The sequence below is a fragment of the Rhea americana genome, unplaced genomic scaffold, assembly GCF_003343005.1.
Source record: "Rhea americana isolate MKP2758 unplaced genomic scaffold, rheAme1 scaffold_55, whole genome shotgun sequence".
Classification (NCBI taxonomy): domain Eukaryota; kingdom Metazoa; phylum Chordata; class Aves; order Rheiformes; family Rheidae; genus Rhea; species Rhea americana.
The window spans coordinates 3,789,307-3,813,028 of NW_028186701.1; the positions used below are offsets into that span (position 1 = coordinate 3,789,307).

The window sequence follows — 23,722 nt, forward strand, 5'->3', positions numbered from 1 at the left end:
TGAATTTCATAGATTTTTTTTTTTTGTAAGAAAGCCAAGGACTCCTTAGATATGTTTCTTGGTATATTGTGGCACTGCAGCCTTCCTTCACCATTAACTGCTAACAATTATTTTCTAGCTGCTTTTTCAGTGAAGACAAGCAGTGAAAAGATTTCACATAAAGAGCTATGGCAGCTAAAGAATTTCTCTGGAGCCTAGACAAGAACCTTTTTTTCCTGTTAAATATTATAATATAGACAGTCAACTGGCAACAAGMCTATGCCTTGAAAAGGATCCCTCAAAATTTGGTTCCAGATCCTCCACGATTTCACCACAATGTACATCTGTAACCAACCTCTCCACAAACACTGCTCAGTGAATTTCCACTTTGGAAGATTTTCCAATGCCCATGACAACTAACATTTAAAAAACGAATCCTGGAAAAGATACACGTGTTGCATAGTAGATATATTCCTCAACAGCAAACTAGAGTAAGACTCCGAAAGAGCTGCCAGCTATACTCTTCYAGTGAAAAGCCCTGGATACAAGGAAGTCTTTTTCCTTTGCAGTGTTTCATCACCAAAAACGATGCTTTTAGAAAGAGAAGAATGTGGCAGGTTCTGATTCTTAAAGGGCTTAAAGAAGGTTTTGATACATAGTTTGTYAAATAAACCAACTTCTGATCCAGTCATTTTGTAGATACATTCTGTTGTTCACTAATAAGCAGTASGTAACTGAAGGAGTAATTGTATCAGAGCAGCAGCCAAGTACTTCCATGTTTATTGGCCAGAACTTCTACATAGCTACTCATTTATACAAACTAACAGAAGTCACTTTTAATGCTGCTTCACAGAAGTTGTAGTTAACAAGCCATGGGCCAACAGTTTTGGAAARTGTTTTCATTTACCTGAGGTTTCACAAATAAGACTGTAGATTAGATTTACATACAGTGCATTTGAAAAATATGTATCAAAATTCTTATTGAAGAAATAATTTACAAATAATGGTATAAGAACACTCCAAGACAACTTCTGTCCAACAAGAATGTAAGTGGGTGAACTTTACAGAGTTTTATTTTTTGCATTACTCTTACAGTAAGCAAAYTATTTAGTTTATACAAAATAAACCTGGAGTTTTATATAGTTAAAAAAATCATCTTTGGCTAAACAAAGTTCTCTCTATATTTATACATATATTTATATATATATATACACACATATCAGATATTTTACATGACCATGTAGGAACCTGTACACATACTTACAGTAGACAGAACATAAAAAAAGTTTAATAATTTACAAAAAAGGAATCCAAGTCAGAACCAAAACAGCAGTTTCCCTGCTCCCCACCTTTACAAATACAAAAGTAGATAAACATAGACGAGGAATAAACGATTTTGTAGTAAAATACTGCCTGCTTTTGTGAGACAGAGAGGTTACGTACTTCACTTAAGTGAAGAGAGGCTACTTCCCTCAATGCCTTCAGTATTGTGCACATTTTCCTCTATAACAGTATGTTTAAGGAAAAAAATCTGAAATATGAGCTGAATCTGGGCATAAACAATACTCCACAAACTAACAGATTCAGTTAGATCTAAATCTCTAGTAAGCAAACAATTGTCACAAATGTTTGTTTAGAGCAAGCATGGATAGGTATACAAATCCCCAACTGAAATCACTAGGCACTGCCTGTGTAGTTCAGATGACACTTGATTCTCAAAAGCAAACGTTTTAGAAGCAAGCACAGAAGATGGAAGACTGCCAAAGTCGACATCATAACCTATTCAAGTAGTTCTTTCTAACATTTTCCAGAGCACTGTCTAAAATGAGCATTAGACACTGTTTGGCAGTGTGACACTCATACTTCCATAGGACATGCTGATAATTCTCCAAAGATGCCAGTGGCAACATTGTTGATGAATTATTTGATGGTTTATAGAATCAGAAGTCTATCTTGTTAGTTGCTATGCCTTGGGGAGGGGCCAAAAACAAACAAACAAACAAACAAAAAAAAAACCCCACACATTATTCTGAAAAAGTGGTCACTGATTTTCAGAAAAAAAGTTTGTGCTTTTAGGTGGAGCTGCTACTCAAACAAAGCTCTAGCTAAGCTCAGCAGATGTTTTGACTGAATAAAGACTATAGCTCCTCAATAAAGAATTAAAAAATCTCAGACCCCAATGAATTCACAATCCAAGCATGACCTGTGCAACTCCCAGTAAATATTTGATGGGTTATAAATCAATGTTTCTTAAAATAAAAAGCCTTTTATAAATTTAGGATGAAGCAATAATATATATATTTACTTTTAGTACCTATAGTAAAATTGTAAGCATTTATAAGTTTTTTTTTTTTAAATAAAACGTGTTGTGAATTTCTGAGGCACTAAATTCGTCAAGATAGATACACTGCTGTCAAAACAAGTCAATTAGGCTTTTGAAAATGCTTGTTTTTACAAAAAAGTTTGTCTCTTAGTAAGTATCAATCACGTTTTATAAAACTGTAAAGGCCTATTTCCAAATTGTTGAAAAGAAAATGGCTTGCTGTTCTTTTTTTTTTTTTTTGAAACAAAGCAGAATGTTCATTATGTAGAAGGCCTGTCAAGTTACTTTAGCTTAACTTAAGCTCAGAAATTTAAGTGCCTTTCCCAAATGTAATTTGCAGAAGATAAATATATTATCCCTTTTCAAAGTAAAAACTATTTTTGAAAAAAAAATCCTATGTATTTTTTTCTGAAAGAAAAGTTAATCAGCAGTGCAAAACTCAACACTAAGGCTGTTTAAATATCATCAGAACTGTAAAATATTTTCAACTACAGATCCTTGGTAAACRATTGCTCCTTATCGTTGCATTTTACAATTTAAAAGAATCTGAAAACTGGTCACTGCATTAATGACTGGTTTCACTTTCTCCAATGTGGGACTCTCTGATTTCAAAAATCTGTAAATTAGGATTCTACTCTAAACCAATTGCTTAGGCATTCTCCATTGTCAATGGAGAGAGATGAGCACCCTCAGAAAGGAATTCATTCCTTTCTGTTGAACACTGAAGTCACAAAGAAGTGGCTTAGAGAACATGCTTAAAGCTGAAGACAAACACAGTTCTAGATTCCTTCCTTGAAGCAGATTATGAACAGCTGACAAAGTAGCAAAGAACCACCTATTCCTTACCATCATAATCCAATTACTAGATAAGCAGGTTTGGGAATTTTGCTACCCTTGCACTGTGCTATTTTAAAAGGCAAAGGCCTAACTTCTCAAAGTACCAGTTTCCATGTTTCAACATAACCAAGATGATGTATTTGTCATTTTCTAGGATTATCTACCAACTAGAATTACCTACCAACTAGTTTAAGAACTCCTATTTTTTTCAATTATCGTTCCACATCACCATATACAGTACTTTTCACAAGTTAAGTAACAGCCATCAATTTCACTTGACTGCACGCTTGTCCGTGCTTACAGAACACATTTAATCAACAGGAGATTCACCACCTTAAAATGATATAGCTCTACTTATATGTGCATACTCTTTCTCAGATAGTCTGTTGTTATTGCCCTGCTGTACGGACCAGGAAAAAGCATTTCAGTGGAAGCATTGTCACGGAAGCAAACAACTAACAGTGCACCAGATTTACTGAACTAAGTATTCTGACTTGGACACCTCCATTAGCCCTACCATATGAATGCACTGGTTGTAGTCTCATTGCTGAAAACAGCTAAACCCAGTAACCACAAAGCAGCTTGGTAATAAGTTCACTTGCGCTTGGATTTCTTGAAAAGCTTCATTAACTGCTTGAATCTTTCCGAAACCTAAAGAAGGACAAAAAAGTGCATATTATTAATATCCTGGGTTTCCGTATCTACCAAGACAGACTAATCTCAAAGTTAAAAAAAAAAAAAAATCATTATTTCATTCCTTTTGTTTGCTTCTATGAAATTTTAGGGGGAAAGTTTCAGGAGTACAATCAACAGGTTAGTTGGATTTGTGCTCCAAACAATTTAGTAAGTTTTCCTACACCTTTGACATCTGAAATAGTCTCCAGGCTAATTACAGACAGCCAAAACCAACTGTTCAAGACAAGATTCCTTCCATCAGGAAGGTCTGAGACAAAAGATGAAATTTTCAAAGCAATCAGATTTGGATTTTGTCAGGTATAACTCAGAGTAAGATTCAAATGAAAAAAGGCCAACAACTTATTTTTGTTTTTTCCCTCCACAAAAAAAGTACACTTTATCGGCTATTTTTCTACTATCTTGTACAATTTGTTTAGGGAATAATCTGTCTACTAAGGATTTTACAAAACTCGTTTGTACAAGAAAGTTCAAGAGATTTTTTTTTTTAACACAGCTACAGCTTATATGCTGATCTCAATCAACTATGAATTAGTATTTCTTAAAGCTATACACATATAGCTATAGCTTGTCTAYCACTGTATAGCAGTCTTCCTTGGCTTATGATTTAGCAGGGTAGTTTCAAGGTACTGGAACAGGGAGTTAATCCCTAGACCACAGTATCTCCTTAATATACATTTTTAAGAAGCAATAAATGATAGAATTTAAAATTTTTCTTTCAAGAACTCCTCATCAAAAGAACAAAACAACTCCAGACAGGCAGGAGAGCTCCAAAAAATTTTTTTGTTCAACTGCAGTCAGAAATGTAACAAGAGAGTTGTCATAAAGGGAGAGAATCAGAACACCTACCTGATTTGGGCTTTTGTTTAACCTAGTGGCTAAGGAAACAAAAGTTTTGCTTGACGGTCCTTTTCTCTGACACTCCAGTAAGATTTCTCGGTCATCATTTCTACAGCAAAAATATATTTTCTTTTAATGATAATACACACATATTTGTGCATGCATACAAAGCAAAAAAAAAAAAAAAAAATACATGCATGCCTTTTTAAAATCCTGAATATTCCCAAACTCCAAAATGTGATTTTGAATTACAGTAATGAACTAATGGAGGACCTTCCCTTTTACTGGCACAGAAGAACAGAGTTAGCACAGACAGGAAATTAGTAACAAGCATTACCTGATCCTATTTATAGAGGGCAGGATTATTCCAACAGTCACCCCAAAAACTCAGGGCAAGGTCACTTTAAGCTTCAATAGCAGAAGCTTAAACCTGAATTCAAATCAACTCCTAAATTCAATATTGGCCAGCAATTCTAGGTGGCTACCCATCCATACCCATGGCTACACAGCTCTCATCTAAGCCCCACTGAAATTCACAGAATAAATACAGAGGTGCCTGATTCCTGGAAGTGGCCTAATATAACAAACAGAGTCAGAGCACACCTGGGGTTCAAAAGAAAGAAAAGGATTGGGAGTCTATTCATAAGTGTGTCATTGATCCACTCTTTCTCTTGTTCATCAGTTTAGAATTTTTGTAAAATGTATACAGGCTCAGTTATTATAAAGTAGCTACAAGGTGTCTTTGGTTCAAACACGCTATATCTCAATAAGTTATATTTAATTAAAWTTTCTCTATTTTCAAGCAATTTTCAAGTGAAAGTGTCATTTAAAGAACCACTTCAACTTTCATAGGCATTAGTTCAAAGATGGACAAAGACTGAGATGGATAAAATCTAGCCGCATTCTTAAGGGAAGTTGTAGGAAAGTCTCATCTCACTGGTTTACACATAAAAAAAAGAAATCACACTAGCTAAATAAAAATCTCTCTCTCACACACACACACGGTCTTTTTGCCTGCAAGAGTTGTATTTTCTCTAAAAACCTAGCTAGAAATTTACTTCCAACCCCAACTACAGTTCAGGAAAAAAGTCTGTCCTGAAAATTTTAGGAACTTCTTTATAAAACATTGAATGACATGAAGTTGTAGCAAGAAGCTACAGCTAACAGCAAAACTACCTAACCCTAGTTTCTTAAGRTTTTTATGCCCTCACCTCACAATAACTCTGTTCCTACACTATGTAATTATCTCCAGCACCCATAATCGCCTCACTTTCCTCCCATATTCTACTGACTGAGCAGTAATTAGTGCACATGACGACCGCTTTCAAACAATATATGGGCTGAAAGGTTGACTAGCATGTGTGCAGCTTGAGCACAGTAGATCCCAAAACAAGTATCTGTTTGCTCTCATGCCTCTATCAGAGAGGGAAACCTTTGGCTGCTCTCCTTTACCTGGTCACCAATGCTTCCAGGCCTTGTAGGAGCAACAACTACTATCCCATCAAGTTTGGTTGGGGGTTTCGAATAGAATAAGAAAGGAGCAGAGGAGACAAAAATTACAGATAGTGTAATATAGTGTGCCTTGTTTCCTTAAGATATAAATCTTTAAAAACAAGAGGAGAAACACTCTTGTCTTGAGAGATCCAGGTAAGTGAGGAAATAAATGCCCACAGACCATTAAGGCTTAATTTACCCACCTCTGCCGCCAATTCTAACCTAAGATGTAAGTAGCCTTCCAAAGGMTACTTTGGAAGGCTACTTACAGGATTATGTGAAAAGAGTTCATCTCTTCAATCTGTTTTCCACTGGACAAGCTTTACATAAAAAGGATAAAATAGATGTTGGCGCCTTTCAATGGCACTAAGGGGAGAAATCGGTCTCATAAAACCATCCTACAGAGATGAAAGGAGGCTCTTACACTACCATTAAAGATAGATGCAGAGCTTCTGAATAACCAGCCATCAGCTAATTCCCTTCTCCTCCCATTTTTGAATACATCACAGTTAAAAAACAGAAATCATTACCTTGTCCAGGAAACTACTACTTCTCCTTTCTTTTTAACAATGTTTTTGGCATATAGACTAGGTGACGATGCAGATGAAGCCAAAGGAGAAGAGTCTTTGTTCTCTGGCAACTCATTCGTCTTACTGGAAGATTGTTTGGATACTGAATTTATCTCTTCAGATTTCACATGACTCCCAACATTTCCTTCACCCACTGATTCACTTTCTTTCCGTTGTCTTTTTGAGTTATAATTGTCTTCTATAGTGTCTTTTTTCCTTTTTTTACTAGTTTTATCATCTGTATTTATTTGGCAATCTACATCAGTATTTGAAGTGGATTTTATTTCAAGGCTACCATCACCTGCCACAGTCTCATTGGAAAGCTCTTCTGTTAAGTCTATAAATGCATCAACCGAGCACTCATCCAGGTCTTCCTTTTTATCATTGAATTCTGAGTTCCCAGTAGAAGTTTCCTGACTCCTTTTATCTGCAGTAGATTGCACTGCAAGACATGAATTTTCATTACCAGTATCATCTGTTAAGTCTATGCATGACTCTACAGTGCATCCAATGGGATAAGAAGCTTCCGATCTAACCACAACATCATTTACGCTTTCAGATACTTTCAATTCATCTGTTTGAGAGTTCTCACAGTCTTCATTTAGGCTTTCAGTGTCAAAGCTATTTGTGTTTGCAGATTTTCTACAGGGCCCAAGCAAACCTACAGTTTCTTCCTTTCCAGTACTATTAGGCGAATCCTTCAGAAGCTGAGGTGAGGCAGGACTTTGTTCTTGCCCAGTGCTGACGTAATGCAACTGATTAGCCTTAGTCAGATCTGGCTTGACAGTTTCTTGCACAGTGGCTGCTACCAAATTCTGACTTTCTCTTTCTTTTTCACCACCTTTCATTATTTCATTTTCATTCTTGGTTGAGGATGCCCACGCCTCCTTCATTAACGCCATCTGATCAGATGCTGGTGAGGTACATGGCACTGCACGCCTAATCTTTACAATAAAATGATCATTGGATTTCTCCATGATTACTGCTTGCATTGGTAGGCTGGGGYGACACTGAAAACCGGGAGCAACAGGCCGACTTGTCCATGATGAAGAACAACTTGATCTACTACTTGAGTTATCAGACTCTAAAGCCAAATGAATGTCTTGTTCAGTGGCATCCTCCTCTTCGAGAAGTGCATCTTCACTGTAATGTGCACTAAGTACACCCTCAGGAGTTGAACCAGAGGTATTCTCAGGTTTTAGGAAGCTGAGATGAGCATCTGATTTCAAAGGTGATGGAATAGTTAAAGAAACAGCCAAATCTTCAAGAAGAATAGAAGAAACAAAGGATTTATTTTTTTGTAAACTGCACTCATCATCTTTGCATGAGGTTGCACTTGTAGGAACCTCAAACATACAGCTTTCATCTAGTACATTTGGATCAACTGACATTTGAAGCCTGGATGATAAAGAAGGAGCTCTTACAGGTGAAACAACGGGCCAGTTAATATCCTCTACTGGATGAGATTCCACACAAGCCTCCTTCGGAATAATCTCTTGAATTAATCCAGCGTTATTACTTCTGCATTTCTGACTTTCTAAAAGCTGTTTTTCTGGTGTCCTGAATTCCCATTCATGTCTATCGATATTGTTACTACTTTTTTCCAAGAGATCAGAACCTTGCAACAAACTTTTGAAAATTTCACCCATCTGAGCATCACTCACAAGATTAAATGTAAGACTGGATGCTTGTTGCTCTGTGAGAAGATCATAATTAAGATCAGACTTGTTAGCCTCTTTGGCTAGCTGAAATCCTTCCTTTTCATGCCTTGTACTTTTCAGTGGCGTGAGAGTGCCTTGTAAACTACTCTCTTTAGAGGGCTGCACTTTGGTTTGGGAAATTCTTGTGTTATCAATGGAGTTAAGACACTTTGTAAAGATAGTTTTTGGTGCATCAGTTTTATTTTTCTCATGGTGACACTTTTTAGGTGGTTGATAATCTACAATTGGCTTAGAAAGGATATATTCTTCAGTCTTTTGAGATCTAGCATTCAAGGATTTTTTTCGAGGCCTCTGAACATCATTTTTGTGACTAATTTTGTATTTTTGTTTTCCTGTTCTTTCGAACTTCCCTTCCTCACTCTCATTTCCCACATTTACTGCATCACATAATTTTACTAAAATTCTCCTTATCTTTTCAAATAAGTAATCAAGCTGCTCATCTACAAACTTCCATAACTGTTTTTTCATATCTGATACTTGTTGTTCAAACAGACGATCCACTATGACATTCTTTTTAACTAGCTTAAGTTTGGTCTCTATAGTATCACAGAGATTCAATTTTAAAGCCTCACCTAATGTAGACATCTTGGAGAAGTTCAAGTACTTTATTAATGATGTGAAATTTATGATGGCAGATTCTATAATTCTGTGAAAATGCTGAACTGGGAAGTGTACCTTGAACTTCATATAATTCTTCCTCACCTGCTTTCGTATAGCTCTTAGCATTTGCATAATTTCTTGCACAGTTGAAGGTTCAATAATAATTTGAACCATTTTTTCAAGACAAGCAATGCTTACAGTTTTATTTCTCTTCATCTCCTTTGAAGATCTGAAGGTCTGGTTTTTATGTCTCTCTCTGCTCTTCTTTATACTTAATTTCACAGAAACAAACTTTCCATTATCTTCATTGCCACAGATAGTTTTACTCTTTTGATTATGTGGATTGCTGGTCAAATTTCGTGTTTCAGGAGAAGACCTTGGTCTTGAYTTTTTCGTATTTTCAGAGGTTCTTTCTGGTTTAGATTTTTCTTCATCATCATCRCTACTTATGATTTCTCCTTCTTCTATTTCATCTGAAGAGATGCTCAGCTGGGACTCCATCTCTAAGTGTTCACCAGACATGCTAACTGGCTTTTGGTTTTCTTTATTCACCTCCTTGGACAAATTCTTTGAGGGACAGATGACAACTGCACTTTCAGGAATTAGATCTATAAAAAGAAAACAGTTTGCTAATCTCCATAAAGAATGCAATTATGAACAAACATTAAGAAAAACACGGAAGATTCAGTTTTGTGAAGTAACTGTTTATAACTGTTTCTTTAAAACTGCCAGCTACAACTCAGCAAGTTTGATCTTCCGCTATGACAAATTTGGGCAGTTCTCTTCAGCAACTACTAGTTCAATGGCACTTTTCTGAGCTGCAAAAGGCAAACAAGGACATAACATTTAACCAAAAACACATGATCTATTTCAAGAACTCATCTGCTCAGAAGAGGAAAAAAATAGAGGATTCCAGCAGCTTTAAGCTTCTTTCTATTCACTTTGACAGGTCTTGTTGACATCACACAACACTCAATTTTAACATCACTGTGGATTAATATGTGTATACACTTGTTTCTCTTTTACTGGTTTTACATTGATAACAAAATGTGCAGTACAAATCACTTATGAATGTTTGCATTCAACTATCTTTTCCAAAAAGGATCTACCTGATTCTTCAAGCCTTTCAATATACAAACTTACTAAAGAGAAAGGCCCATTATATTACACACTGTACACACGATAAACTCCTATTTCAGTTTTCAATGCATTTAAGATGACCAGCACMGTGACTAAGCACATAGAAATTTTATATTATAAATTTACTGGTCTATAATTCAGGTTTCTGAAGGATAAGAACAGGGAATGAAAAATGTGAGAGGAAAGGCTAAAGTTTTGTTAAATTTGGTATGCTTTGTTCTGTCTCATAAATAAACTTACTAATTATATATTTTGAACATCATTAAATATGTATTTAATCATTATTTTAGTTCCCAAACAAATGCTATTTTTGAAGAAAAAGAAGCAATTGCAGTTAACTACAAAACAGTATGTTACAAAAGAAAAGACTAGCTTATTTCCAGTGCATAACAATTCCAATGAAGTAYATATGTATTGATTAACAAGATTTGTAGCTGTTTAATTTTAGGCTTGCTGGGCAATCTGGTTAATAAAACATTCTACATGGTTCATTGCATGGTAATTAGACTGCTTAATGAACTCTAAAAAATAATCTCATAAAACAACAGAATATATCTAAGTTCTTCTCCCTAAAAAGTGAATTTGTGATTACCACTTTAAAGTTATGCTTGAAAATGTTCACTTTATGCAGATTGCACAAGAATAAAGACATATACCATCACTGCCTCCATTTCAGCTTTATAAGGATCAATTACGAGTATTTTCTCGTACTAATCACTTTGATATTTCCACAAACTAAAGTACCAGATGAAAGTAGATGAAATAGTGCAATAACATATATACACCCCTCCACTGCAGAATAGTAGAAAGGGGAATACTGAATTTCAGGGTCAAGGGAAGCCACAGCCTCTTGCCAATTTAACAGATGTAGGACATTTGATAGGCATTTGATAGGCACATYACTAATCAGGTCACAAAGACAACTAGGCATCTAACTTGAAAAATYAAAATTGTGGCTTTGTAATATGGTACCAAGTCCTGGACACGATGAATTCCCCTAAAAAGTAACCCAGGGAAACACTACAAAACAAGAAAAACATTTTTATTTGATGATTACCTACTCTGCTCCCAAAGCTCTCGTGTCCTTGCACAAAAATCATTAGCGATCTCAGCATATAAACTGCTGTAGGAATGAAATATAAATTGCTAAAGAATTCAGAGACAGGAGAAAATGCCTGAAGCACAGGAGGCAGAATTTCACCATAAAACACACTAAGACTTGCAAAACCATATGATTTATGCTCTGAAATATAAGAAAAAGAATTTAAACTCCACAGTTTCCCATTCCTCTTCTAGTWGTAAGTAAAAACTTCCAGGAAAACTTTTTATTAGTGCAACAGGAGATTACAAGAAATTTAAATTCACACAAATGAAAGACTTAAATATTTGGTTTACTTATTTTCTCTCCCTTTGTGTGCTGTCACCACATTTTACCTCGACATATGGTTTAGGAGTTAGTTCTTATTTTATTAATAATATATCTTAATGATCTATGATTTCTTTTACTTCAACTGACTCACAGTTGTAAAATAGATCTAAAAATTCAACTGAAATTCATTCAACTAGAGAGAACAGTCATCTATTAGCTGTCATTCACAGAAAYTGAGTCTCAGGTACTCTCCAGCTTTCCTGTAAATAAATACTTCCAATCATCTGATTCTAAATGACTTACACCTTTAAAAATTCAGAGAAAGACCTAGTGACACCTAGTCAGAAATYACTATGCTTCAGACAACTATATTTTTCAGAAGTCTGTACCTAACTCTTAATTCAATCATTCATCAGTAAACAGTGACTAACCACAATTTTGCAAGCACTAATGTTCAGTTGGCTACAATYTTGATTGCATTATTAAATGCTTCCACTTTAAACCAAAGAAAAAGGGCCATCATGACTTATATAGGTTAAGAAGAAAAGATGYGCATGTTTGAGAAATCAGTTAAAAGAAAGTAATTACTGCTTTCTGTGAAAACATACTCTAAGCATTTATGCACAGAACAAATTATAATACACATATAGAAGTACCTTTGTTATAACTCTTCACAAGACCTTTGCAGGGACTTTCCATCCTAAGTGCTTTAGCCAAGGGACGCATTGGACTGTTCAGTGGGCTGATAGCCTTCGGAATATATCTCAAGTGATTGAGATCAATGCTCAATATTGAACTGTCATCATCAACAGGAATAGGGTTAGTTTCTCTCTCTTTAGTTCTAGGATATGKCTCACCACTAAGAGAAGATACTGTTGTAGTGATTTCGGGTAAGTCTGGCTCCACATTACAGACATTCTGGTCAACTAACGGTACCTCCTTATCAGTTAATACAGTTCTGTCAGGTGACTGAGATATGTTCACATTAACTTTGCAGACATTTGTTTTCTCARTAGAACACTCAACATTTTCTGCAGCCAAGTGATCATCATCCTGTATTACTTTTATTAAACAGTCTGGTTGCATTTCCCTAATATCATCAGCAACACCACAGGACTTCAAGTCACCAGAACTCCTGGCCTCTGAGTCATCTAAGGCAAGGTTTTGAGAACTATGTTGGTCCTGTGAGTTTTGTACATCAGCAGCTGGCCATATGTTACCTTCCTCTTCCTTCTCTGCTGCAAACTCAGGAAGGGCCCCCAGACTTTCACTGGCAGATGCAGATTGTGTGACTTCTGCTGCTGGCATGTTATCATCCTGTGTCACACTCACTGCTACAGGTAAATTTTCAGACTGTGCAACACTCCCTACCACATCCAGAGGCAAAGCTTCAGGGTGATCCAGATCCATTGCTGCTACTGCTGTTGCTGASGCTTCAGATTCAGCCAAATCAGGAGCCTCTGCTGCTGCCGATGAAGTTTCTGTCTGCATTTCATCAGGAACTAGCAYCTCTGTTGCTCCTGGCAAAGCCTGGGGCTGTACCTGACCCACTACTGTTTCTGGTAAGGTTTCTGAGCTCGTATCATCAGCTGCCACTGCTGGCAATGCTTCAGACTGTGCTGGACCTGCTGCTGCTGTTTTCAAGGCTTCATTATCAGGATTCGCAGAAGGAGGCATTGCTTGTTCCAGGTTGATCTGAGCTGCACTATCCAGAACTTCTAGTGGTGAATTAGTTTGCTTTGGAGGATCACAATTAACATGGTGGTTAGAATCTAGTATTTCTGCCTGCATTGTGAGCTCTGCACTTCCATCATCACTCACCTTTTGGGAAGTTGTTTCAAATTCTTTAGTTGGAGAGAGACATTGTTTTTTAGCAGGAGAAAGAGTTAAATTTAGTTTTTCCATAAAGCTGAGTTTCAAGTCTTTACTTTTTGCCTCAGTTTGATCAACTTTAGTTTTTGAAGCTTTATGTCCTTTTAAACTATCTGTTACTCTAGATGTTTCCTCTGGTTTATGAGATTTGTTTTTTTCACCTTTTGTAACATCTGTACCTTTCTTATAGTCTTTTGCAGATTGGTGAGAAAGCTCTTTTGTAATTTTTCTTTCATTTCTAGAATGTCTATTTTCATCCTGATTCTCTCTCTCTCTTTTCCTTTTTTCTTCAGTTCTATGCCTCTCTGATTTTGAATGTGCTGTTTCCCATTCATACCTACTACTGGTTTCCTTGGAGCGTGCATATTTATGCTCTCTACTGCTGGCATTAGAAGGTGAAGACCTTCCTTCTCGAGAAGTATAATCATTTGTTCCTCTTTCTCTCTTGTGGTCAATGTCTCTTCCTTTCCTAGACTCTTCCAGGCGAAATTTACGCGATTCATGTAGGTTCTTTGAATGTGGACTACTGGCTCTACCAGACCTCCTTGGTTGCTCCTGTAGTTTTTCATTTGGTTTATTTTTTTGTCCAGAGTTTTTTTCATCTTTATCATGCGTTTTAATGTCTTTTTTAGTCACAATTTGTGATCTCTCATCAGTAYACAAGTCGCCTCTTGTCTGAAACCTGTCCTTACTGGTAGCTTGTTTCTCCCAGGAAGATACACTTTTTTCTACCCTTCTTTCTACACTTGGACTACATTTGAGTTTCGTGCTCTGACTTTTTTGTTGTAACTCATTTTTACTAGCCTTCTCTGAAGGAGTTTTCAGCTTTTGATGAGGATCTGAATCTTCGCTATCAATACTGTTACCAGTGCTCTGATGTATTTCTCTTTTGTATTTGTTGACATTTCCCCTGCTATACTGTTCATCGCTTTTCATTTCTTTTCTTTCCTTTCTATTATCCTTGTTAGAACAGTGGTCATAATTTTGTAGACATGTATGAGTACCATCACTGCAGAGCTCTTCAGGAGGGTATCTCAGTAAATACGGATTGTTTCTTTTTTCTGAGTTAGACTTCCCATTGTCCATATTATGAGATGAGTAATTGTGATATGTATCTTTTGCACAGTCATTTTTTGTYCTGTGATCCATCTTTAAACTGTCACCTACATCAGGTGGTCTGAATTTTGGCTCTTTTGATTTACACATCTCGAAACACCTTCCGTTAGTTGATCCTGGAAGATATGTTCTGGTGAAGCTACTTCGATGATTGGGGAATTCTGATAGTCTGTTTATAAAAAGAAACAAAGTCATTTTAGAGTTTTTAAATTTATTTAAAAATAACTAAAGCCAAATTATACAGAACGCTTATATTTCTAAATGTTTGTCATACCTTCTTCTAGTCTGAAGTTGAAGGAAACATTGGATAAAAGAGAAGTTTAATAATTTCCTTTAGCACCATGTAAAGAATAATAATAATTTCCACACATATTTTCCAAACAAAATTCATCTACAGAAAAAATAAAAACAGTGGAAGAGTGCTGTATTTGGTCTAATTCTCAATTTTAATAATATAAATTAGCATTTCACTGCCCAGCTACAAAAAGTGCCTTCCCCTAGAAACAAAGCTGTTCTATATATTCCTGGGGTTTGCACCATTAGTGATTTTAAAAATCAGAGCAATTTGATAATTTACTACATTGTAAACTGGCAGATAAAACAATAGGTATAATGTGACTGTGTTTAGTCAACCCAAAAAACAAATAAGCTATTGTGTTTGGAATTTGCTTCAAGCTACGGAAAACAAGTAGTAAATTACGATAATCAAGCCTCATCAAGGCCACATGCTACTGCTGCAAGGTCATCATAATAAAAGTAAGGGCACATGCAGCCTGTATGGCCTGAGCTGATTAATAACACAACACTTAAAGCTATTTCATCAGGACAAAAAAAAAAAAAAAAAAAAAAAAAAAAAAAAAAAAAAAAAAAAAAAAAAAAAAAGGACACTTTTCGGCCATATTCAAAGTATTCCATGAACACCACTACCACTAACTTGAAAAAACGATTGTAGCTAATCCACACAGAAACAAGTTATGGTCATGCCAAAAAAAACCCCATGGATGGTTGCACTTGAGATGCAAGATGGTGATCTTAAATGATGTGAACTGACCACTGAAATAAAACAGTGTTGCTGCTGTTGTAATCCAAAGCCCTACCCTGTATTTCTCTTTTAGCTATATTGCCAAAATTTCACGTAGCTTTCATCTGGCAATTATACRTGTATTCATGTATTATGAATGTAATTATATCCAATATTTCTGAGATAAGCGTTAACAATCTCCATGAAATGTATCACCTCCGTAGCAGTCTTTACAGATAGGTGGGCCGCTTGAGTTTAAGAACACATTAGTGAGGGTGAGTATTTAAAACAAGAACACACTTTTCAAACAATTTAATTTATGCCTTGGAAAACCATCCTCAGAGATGAGACAGTAACAGCTATCTTGTCACAGCCAATCAACTGAAAGAATTAACATATTAAAACCTCTTGACCCCAACCAGATGACTTCTGACAATATACCTCCCAGCCATATTTCCCAATACACTTCTAACCTTTAGCACAGAAATTTTAAATCAACCTTTTTCCTTACAACACTTCTGGTGCAAGAAAATATCAAACTGAACTGAAGTACAAACAAAACAAGCGACTTGGTCGAGTTCACAAAGTGACCTTGTGAATACAAGTCAGGGGTCCTGAGTCTTGACTTGCTGCTTTGGTTTCAAACATCCCAGAAACGTTATAGTCTGCTACTCTACCATCCATAATTTARTAAGATTCTTCAACTTGCAATAAGATCAGTAATACACAGACGTTACCAAGAATTCTTTAACTGCTGTTTTCTACCATTGGAGAAAGTGCTTTTACATCTTACCAAGAAGACATTACATAGTCTCTGTACTTATTTTCATTTACCGTCTAAAAAGTCTCATGAAATTCATCAGTCTGAAACCATGTTCTGAAGCTGGAACACGTAGGAAAGTATCTGCTTTGATACAGACAAGACAGCTAAACAACCCAAAAAGAATGGGTTGTAAAACTAAGTTAAAGAGTTCAGGCAAACAGTCATGCTTCAGGATCCCTCTTTGTTTTCCTAATTAGAAACCAAAGACCTCATTAGGAAAAGATACATATGCATTTCAATTGACTGTGTCAGTATTAGATTATGTAAATAATTACTTAGTAAACAAAAATTCTTTCCTACTTAAAATACATGCAGTTTTCTAACAATATACAAACAGTATACAAACACAATTGGGCAATAAAAATGTGTAAAGTTCCACTGTCCAGTTGTACCTTTGATGGAGATTACTGATTTCTTCATCCTTACGGTTAATTTCCACTCTTGCTGTTTTGATAAGTGCTGAAATATTCTTTTTAAGAGCTTGGTTTTCATTTTGTAGAATGACATTCTGATTTTAAATATACATAGAAAATAAGAGAGAAAGAATTAGCTTGGGTATTAATCCAAACACAATGAAAATCAGCACAATACAGCTATTAGAAAAAATCTCATCTGTAAATTGACAGTAGAACATACAAGAACAGCTTTGGATCAGTCAGAATTAGTAAAGTCCAAACAGGTTGTTCTTTTACTTCACTCAGGCTTCTGCTGCTGTTTACATTCCTGGTAATTATTCAGCATTTTTTAATCATAAAAACTTATCAAAACTAAAATATGTTACAAATTAAGTAACCATAGAGCTGAAAAACCTCTAATTCTTCCCATTTGATTCCGTCTTTTACCCAATTTGTTGCTTCCGTAGTCAGTGTCAAATGTAAGATGTAGATTTTTATCAGCAAAAGAACTGGGTGTCTTTCTGATAACTATTGATTTGACATGCTTATTTTTTTTATTAAGCAGACAGAAGATTTTAATCAACTATTGTTTTATTACATGCAACATCAGAAAACAAGCAAATTTATCCACTGATTTTGTCAGTAGGCTATCCTAACAACCATCCTAGTAGCAAGAATTGTTAGGTGCTTTAAAAATCCACACAAAATGGATTAATCCTAGAAAGAATATGTAATTAGTTCTTCCAAAAAGAAATATTCAGTTTGTTTTACATAAATCTTGACAATGTTGTTCTTTGAACTACAGTACCTGTGCCTGTATTTCCTTAAATTTCTTCATCAACTCTTTAATTTGCTGTTGACATTTTCCATATTCTGCCCGCAACTGTCAAACAGAGAAGGATTCACAGTATAGAAGTGGATTAATTAAACAAACAACAAAAAATACCCTCTGGATTTGTAGTCAGCTAACACAGCAAATCCTGTTACAAAGTTCTTTTTTCCAAAAGGATATTCATAAATTCATACTAAAGCAGAAAACCTCAAAATGCTTCTACTAGCGTTAAAATGAAGTCTCTAAATATCATAGGCATCCACGTAAGAGGAAATCTATGGGTGCTTGTGCAACAGTAACAGGCTAGAGAGCAACAGGAAGTTAAAGATGAAATTACTGAGGGGCTAGAAACTAGCCCTCTGTGCTACACAGATCACAAAAATCACAGAATATTTGGGGTTGGAATGGACCTCTGGAAATCATCTAGTTTAATCCCATCCTGCTCAAACAGCATCAGCTGAAGCAGGTTGTCTCCATCCAAAGTCTGTCAACTTTTGAATATCGCCAAGGATGGAGACTCCACAACCTCTCTGGGCAACCTGTTCCACCGCTCAGTCACCCTCACAACAACAGTGTCTTCTTGTGTTCAAGGGGATAGAGGATTTGTCTGTCATATTTTATATAATAAAATCATTTGAGGAAAATTATAGTAGGAGTTACTAGAATGATCTTAGACTTCAAAATTGGCTGCAGAAGTACATGCTTTTGTTGAGATTTCAGACTTAAATATTTAATATGAAATTAAAAATGAAATCTTTGACAAGAGTCCTTCATTAAAATCAGACAGCTACAGGACCTTCACAAGAAATGGACCACATTTTCCGTATTGCCATACTTCATAGACAACTGCTTTCAATCTTTCCAAGTGATATTTTCATCATTTATTAAATTCCTGGAGATTTCACCCCTGCTTTCTATAGCATATTCTATCTGTGGATTTTTGCTTTTTACTCCAATTCTCAAGTTTACAATTAAGATGTGTTTTATGGACCAGGGCACATAATGCTACATGAGTAAGTGTTCTGCTGATTTGTTAGAAGCAGCTATCTACTGCACAGCTGTCTTCAGTCTTGAGGACAAAAATTAATGACATAGGTATATGGACCATGGAATGATCTAAGTCAAGTAAAATTCCTTAAGGGAAATGTTAAGATCAGTTCTGTATCAAAAAAAATTGAACAGACCTTTAACTAGAAAGAAATTACAATAAATTTTCTCATAACCTAATTGATAAAACTGCATGCAAAGGGATACTAAATGAGAACAGATCATGATTTAGAGCAAAARATTTACTTACTATGATAAAATTGTTGACGTAAGAGTTTCTCAGGACAATCTTGTTTTTATTCCCTTATTTAGAAACAGTTCCCTATTTTTCTAGTAATGTGACCATATTGACAGACATTTTTTGCACATAATCTTGCAGAAATCTTTTCTTTTTCCCCTCAAGTTTTCTTGTATTAATACACACCTCTTTGTAGGATGCTTCCTTTGCAGTTCCTTCTTCAATTAATATCTCATCAAATAAGTTTAAACTATTTCCAGCTGGTGTAGAACTTGGAGTAGAATTGTCTGTAAAAAGAAAAATAATTACATAAATGAAAAGCTATTTTTTCTAGCTAGTTTGCATTGTGCCATTAAGGAAGACTTCTAAAACACAACATTAGGTGAGGAAATTCCCGTTCTCAATTTCAATTTTTCTGTTAGTTTTATTTGAAAAAAGATGATCTAATTTACATACACATAAAAGGTAATGATGAAAATCAAAAAAAATTACAGATTTACAGAACACCTATACACAAAGGTGGGTGCCTTTTGTGACTTAGTAGTAATACATTGCTCTAAATCAAAGGAGAGCTAATTCACAGTAAACCTACTTCAATTACAAAGCACAGAAAGGCAACATCTAAACAGTGACCTGAGGTTCCAGAACCAGTAGATAGCAAAAAGCTAGAAGAAATATATGCATCCTGCAAGCCATTTATCTTGTTTCCAGATTTAGCCTTTAAAACAATTGCAGTTGAGAAAAAGAATATTCATATGCTACTGACCTATACGTTCAAAAACACAGATCAGCTGATCAGAATGAAACGGGAAAAATAGAGCTTTTGTAGAGATAGTAGGGGATTGGATGTCATCTGTCTGAAATATTTCTTGTATTGAACAACGGTTCTTTGCTCCAGTCTATATTCCATCTCAAATATAAACTCCTTTGCTTTCATTCCAAAGAAGTAAGGATAAAAAAAAAAAATCCCAAACCAAATTACTTAGCTGTGTTTTTTCTTGATCAATGTGTGTGCTTCATTCATGCACTACTTACAGTACCTGATTTATGACACCTCAAATACAGATTAATCTACAGACAAATAAATTAACTATGAAAACTGTGTTTCAACCCTTGACTGCAGTCTTTGGACACTATATAACACAAAGAATATTCATAGAATCAGTAAGGTTGGAAGGAACCTCTGGAGATCATNAAGGAATCAACTGAAGTGTTGCATAAAAATTCTTCGGCAGTATTGTTATATTAATGACTCTTGAGTAAGCCCCTAAAAAGAAAGCTCCACAGAGAGAGTTTACGATAATAGTAAACCAGTTTTTATATCTGTGGTATGAAAGGCTGAAAAATCATAGAATCATAGAATCAGTAAGGTTGGAAGGGACCTCTGGAGATCATCTAGTCCAACCCCCCGGCTCAGCAGGGTCACCTAGAGCATGTTAGGCAGGGTGGCATCCAGGTGGGCCTTGAAGATCTCCACAGAAGGAGACTCCACAACCTCTCTGGGCAACCCGTGCCAGTGCTCCGTCACTCTCACAGGGAAGAAATTCCCCCTCACAGTCAGGCGGAACTTCCTGTACTTCAATTTCTGCCCATTGCCTCYTGTCCTGTCACATGGGACARCTGAAAAGAGTTTGGCTTCTTCCCCTTGACACCCACCCATTTGTATACAATGATAAGACCTCCCCCCCCAGTCTTCTCTTCCCCAGGCTGAAGAGGCCCAGCTCTCGCAGCCGTTCCTCATAGGGCAGATGCTCCAGCCCTCTGATCATCTTCGTGGCCCTACTCTGGGCTCTTTCCAGTAGCTCCATGTCTCTCGTATTATATTAATATAACACAAGAGGATTTGCAAATAATATCTTTCTCACCTTTAGCAACAATCTCAAAGATCTTCTCTAATTATAAAATAAAAAGATCCCTCAGTATTAGACTATACATAAAATCATTTGTAATCCATGAAATATTTGCAYTGCATTAAGTTGTTCCTTTTTGTGTTTTTTAAATTTACTAAACAATGCATTCCCATCTCTGAAATATGGAATTAGAAAGTATTCTCCTATGTTGTACACACAAAATGWAAAAGAGAGCCATAAATGAACAGATGTTTCACATCTGTAGGGTTTTGTATAGCCCTAAGTCCTATAGCCCTTTAGTATAGTAAAGATTGGTTGACATTGGAAAGGACCTTTAGAGATCATCTAGCCCAACCCTCTTGCTCAAGCAGAGTCACATACAGCAAGTTGCCCAGGATCCTGTCCAGGTGGCTTTGGAGTATGTCCAAGGATGGAAGCTCTACAATCTTTCTGGGCAACCTGTTCTAGTACTCATAGTAGACAGGTCTGTACCGAAATGCTTGTTAAATGYTAGGAACTGCATTTCAGCAAACTTTATACTAAGACTCCTAGAAAAGAACATTATTTTGGTCTATTTCTCTCTTAGTTTAAAAAAGTTAAGAGCAAATTAATTACCTTTATGTGTAAAATTATCAAGAAAGTAACAAAAATTTAAGAGGACCTACTGAATATACTGTATTACAGTGACAGTACATTTTGCAGCTCTTATTATTGATTTAGTGACCAGTGATTTTTGGATCTGGTCCTGAAGCTATTTATAAGGCATCAAAGAACAGTGCCTTTCCCAAGGTAAAATGTCCTATATTGCGACATGTTCAGAAGAGGTGAGGCTTCTCTGTATCTCTTCATAAATACACACTCTCAGTCTCTTAAAATAGCCAGTACTACACCAAAACTATGCTATAACAACTCAGCTAATAGATATAAAAATTCTCAGTGGTATTTGCACAACATATAACATACATACCTTCAATTCAAACAAGTAGGTTACTAAAGTATATGTTAGTTCAGCTAAATGTAAGATTACAGATAACTCAACTTGCTTGAAACCAGCCTAAAAAACACTGAGATACTATAATGCTTCAAAACAAACAGCAAGTTGCATTCAACCTACCAGGAACTGTTAAACCATTGTCCAAGCCATCATAAATATCCACTGAGCTCTCATCATCTTCCTTAAAGGGGGAAGCTAAAGCAAAAAAAAAAAAAATATATATATATATAGTGTGTATATACATATATGTACATATATTAAAAAAATATATACATGTATATATGTAAACTTTTAATAAACTCCAATCTTTAACTTGCCTATAAAATAAGCATAACTACAATCCTACAGGAGTAGTAAAATATAGCTACCATTGTGAATCAAGTAAAGCAGGCACAGAGTAGTAAAAGACAGGGAAACTTTACTCACCAAGCTATTGTTTCTATGAAGAAAACATCTTTCCTCACCAGGGAGCAAAGACAGGCTTTTAAGATCAGCTCTTAAGGCTTACAAAAATTTTGCATGAAGGAAATTTTACAGCTTTAAGTTCAAGTTAACTTAAATTATAAACTAGCTAAGCCAACCTTACCTGAACTTGAATCTGCTTTCTAGAATACATTGAACTCTGAGGATATACAACTCCAGAAATTTTGATAAAAGATCATGATAAATCACTATTATAAGAAACACTCCTCACTAAGTTACAGAAAGCAATAACATTTTGTATCATAACTCAAAAAATGGCTATTCTACTACCATCTATTCACACAGTAATTGGTTCCATAAAACTCCATGCTAATCTCCTCAGTATTTCTTCATTGCTTTTTCAGATGCCCCTCATCATTCTCATCCACCCTATCTGAATCTCTCCAATTCTGCAAAAAAAATATTGTTACTGTGAAGAAAAACATCAGTATCCACAGTCATTCTGAAGCTAGGAAACTCACATACGTGTGTCAGATCAATCATCTGCTGAGCTGGTAATAACATTACAGTATCTTGCTGGCTCATACTGTACTAGATGAAAATACATTTGCTTTTACAAATAGTTGGTAAAGCAACTGACTCTTGACGTGTCCAAATACATGGTTCACTAAGATACAGTTAAAGGTTGAACTATATACAGTAAAGCAAAGGTGAGAGGCCTGTTTCAGTCATTTCCAAAAACATATTAGAAATCCAAAATACTGTTATGATTGCAATTTCAAACTCACTAATGCAATATAGCTTACAAAGATACTGTGCCACAGCCATACTACAATTGCAGCTTTTTTGTATTTGTCCCAAATTAAATTGTTCCTACTTTGTTTTCTAAGCAAATTTAACTTAATTATTTTCATTACACTGCAGATGCATTATTTCATTGCAAAGTAGAAAGTAAACTAACACAACAGCTTACCATTGTAACGGATATCAAATAGTCCCAGTCCATCCTCATCTGTTGCCATGATACAAACTCCCTACGGTTTCCCCATCTGTATGAGAAAAATATTAGAGGAGAGACAACAGATTAAGCGATAATTTCAGAACAACTTCACAAAGCAGAAGCATCTTGGCACATGCCCAAGCTACCTAGCGCTTTACTAAAATCTGACACCAGGTTGAGAAGAATCTTGTAACAAGGTAACAAACTCAGAACGCTATCAAGAAAAATAAGAAAGCAGCTGTCCTCTAAGTATTCCGACTTGCAGCATGAGATGTTCAGCGGTGTCTTTTATCCACGGGTAGCAAAAAAGCATCCTAAAGAGAAAACTTGGCACACAGATCGCACAGGCCGCTCAGATGCCGGGGGAGGCGCTGCCTGCCGCTCCCCAGCACCGCGCAAACTGCGGGGCTCGAGGCCCGCGAGGGCCCGACCCCCCGGCCCAGGCCTCGGCCTCCCGCACAGGCCGCAGGGACTGGCAGGGCCCAGCCGCCCCCGGCCCCGGGCCGAGGGGCCAGCGGGGCGCCGTAGGCCGCCCGCCGGGGGCGC

The 23,722-nt window shown here is 36.1% G+C and overlaps 1 protein-coding gene across 1 annotated transcript; it reads right to left on the minus strand.

Moving 5' to 3' along the window:
• Window positions 1-918: 918 nt before the first annotated feature.
• CASP8AP2 (caspase 8 associated protein 2) lies at window positions 919-23,621 on the minus strand. The gene is made up of 10 exons (XM_085318720.1): window positions 23,323-23,621; window positions 23,150-23,225; window positions 21,874-21,948; window positions 19,096-19,196; window positions 17,601-17,675; window positions 16,790-16,905; window positions 12,222-14,722; window positions 6,697-9,664; window positions 4,682-4,781; window positions 919-3,790 (listed from the first exon to the last, which is right to left on the minus strand). Exons 2-10 carry the CDS (start codon window positions 23,196-23,198, stop codon window positions 3,734-3,736), a joined length of 6,042 nt encoding a protein of 2,013 aa, XP_085174846.1. The 5' UTR covers window positions 23,199-23,225; window positions 23,323-23,621; the 3' UTR covers window positions 919-3,733.
• Window positions 23,622-23,722: the final 101 nt, after the last annotated feature.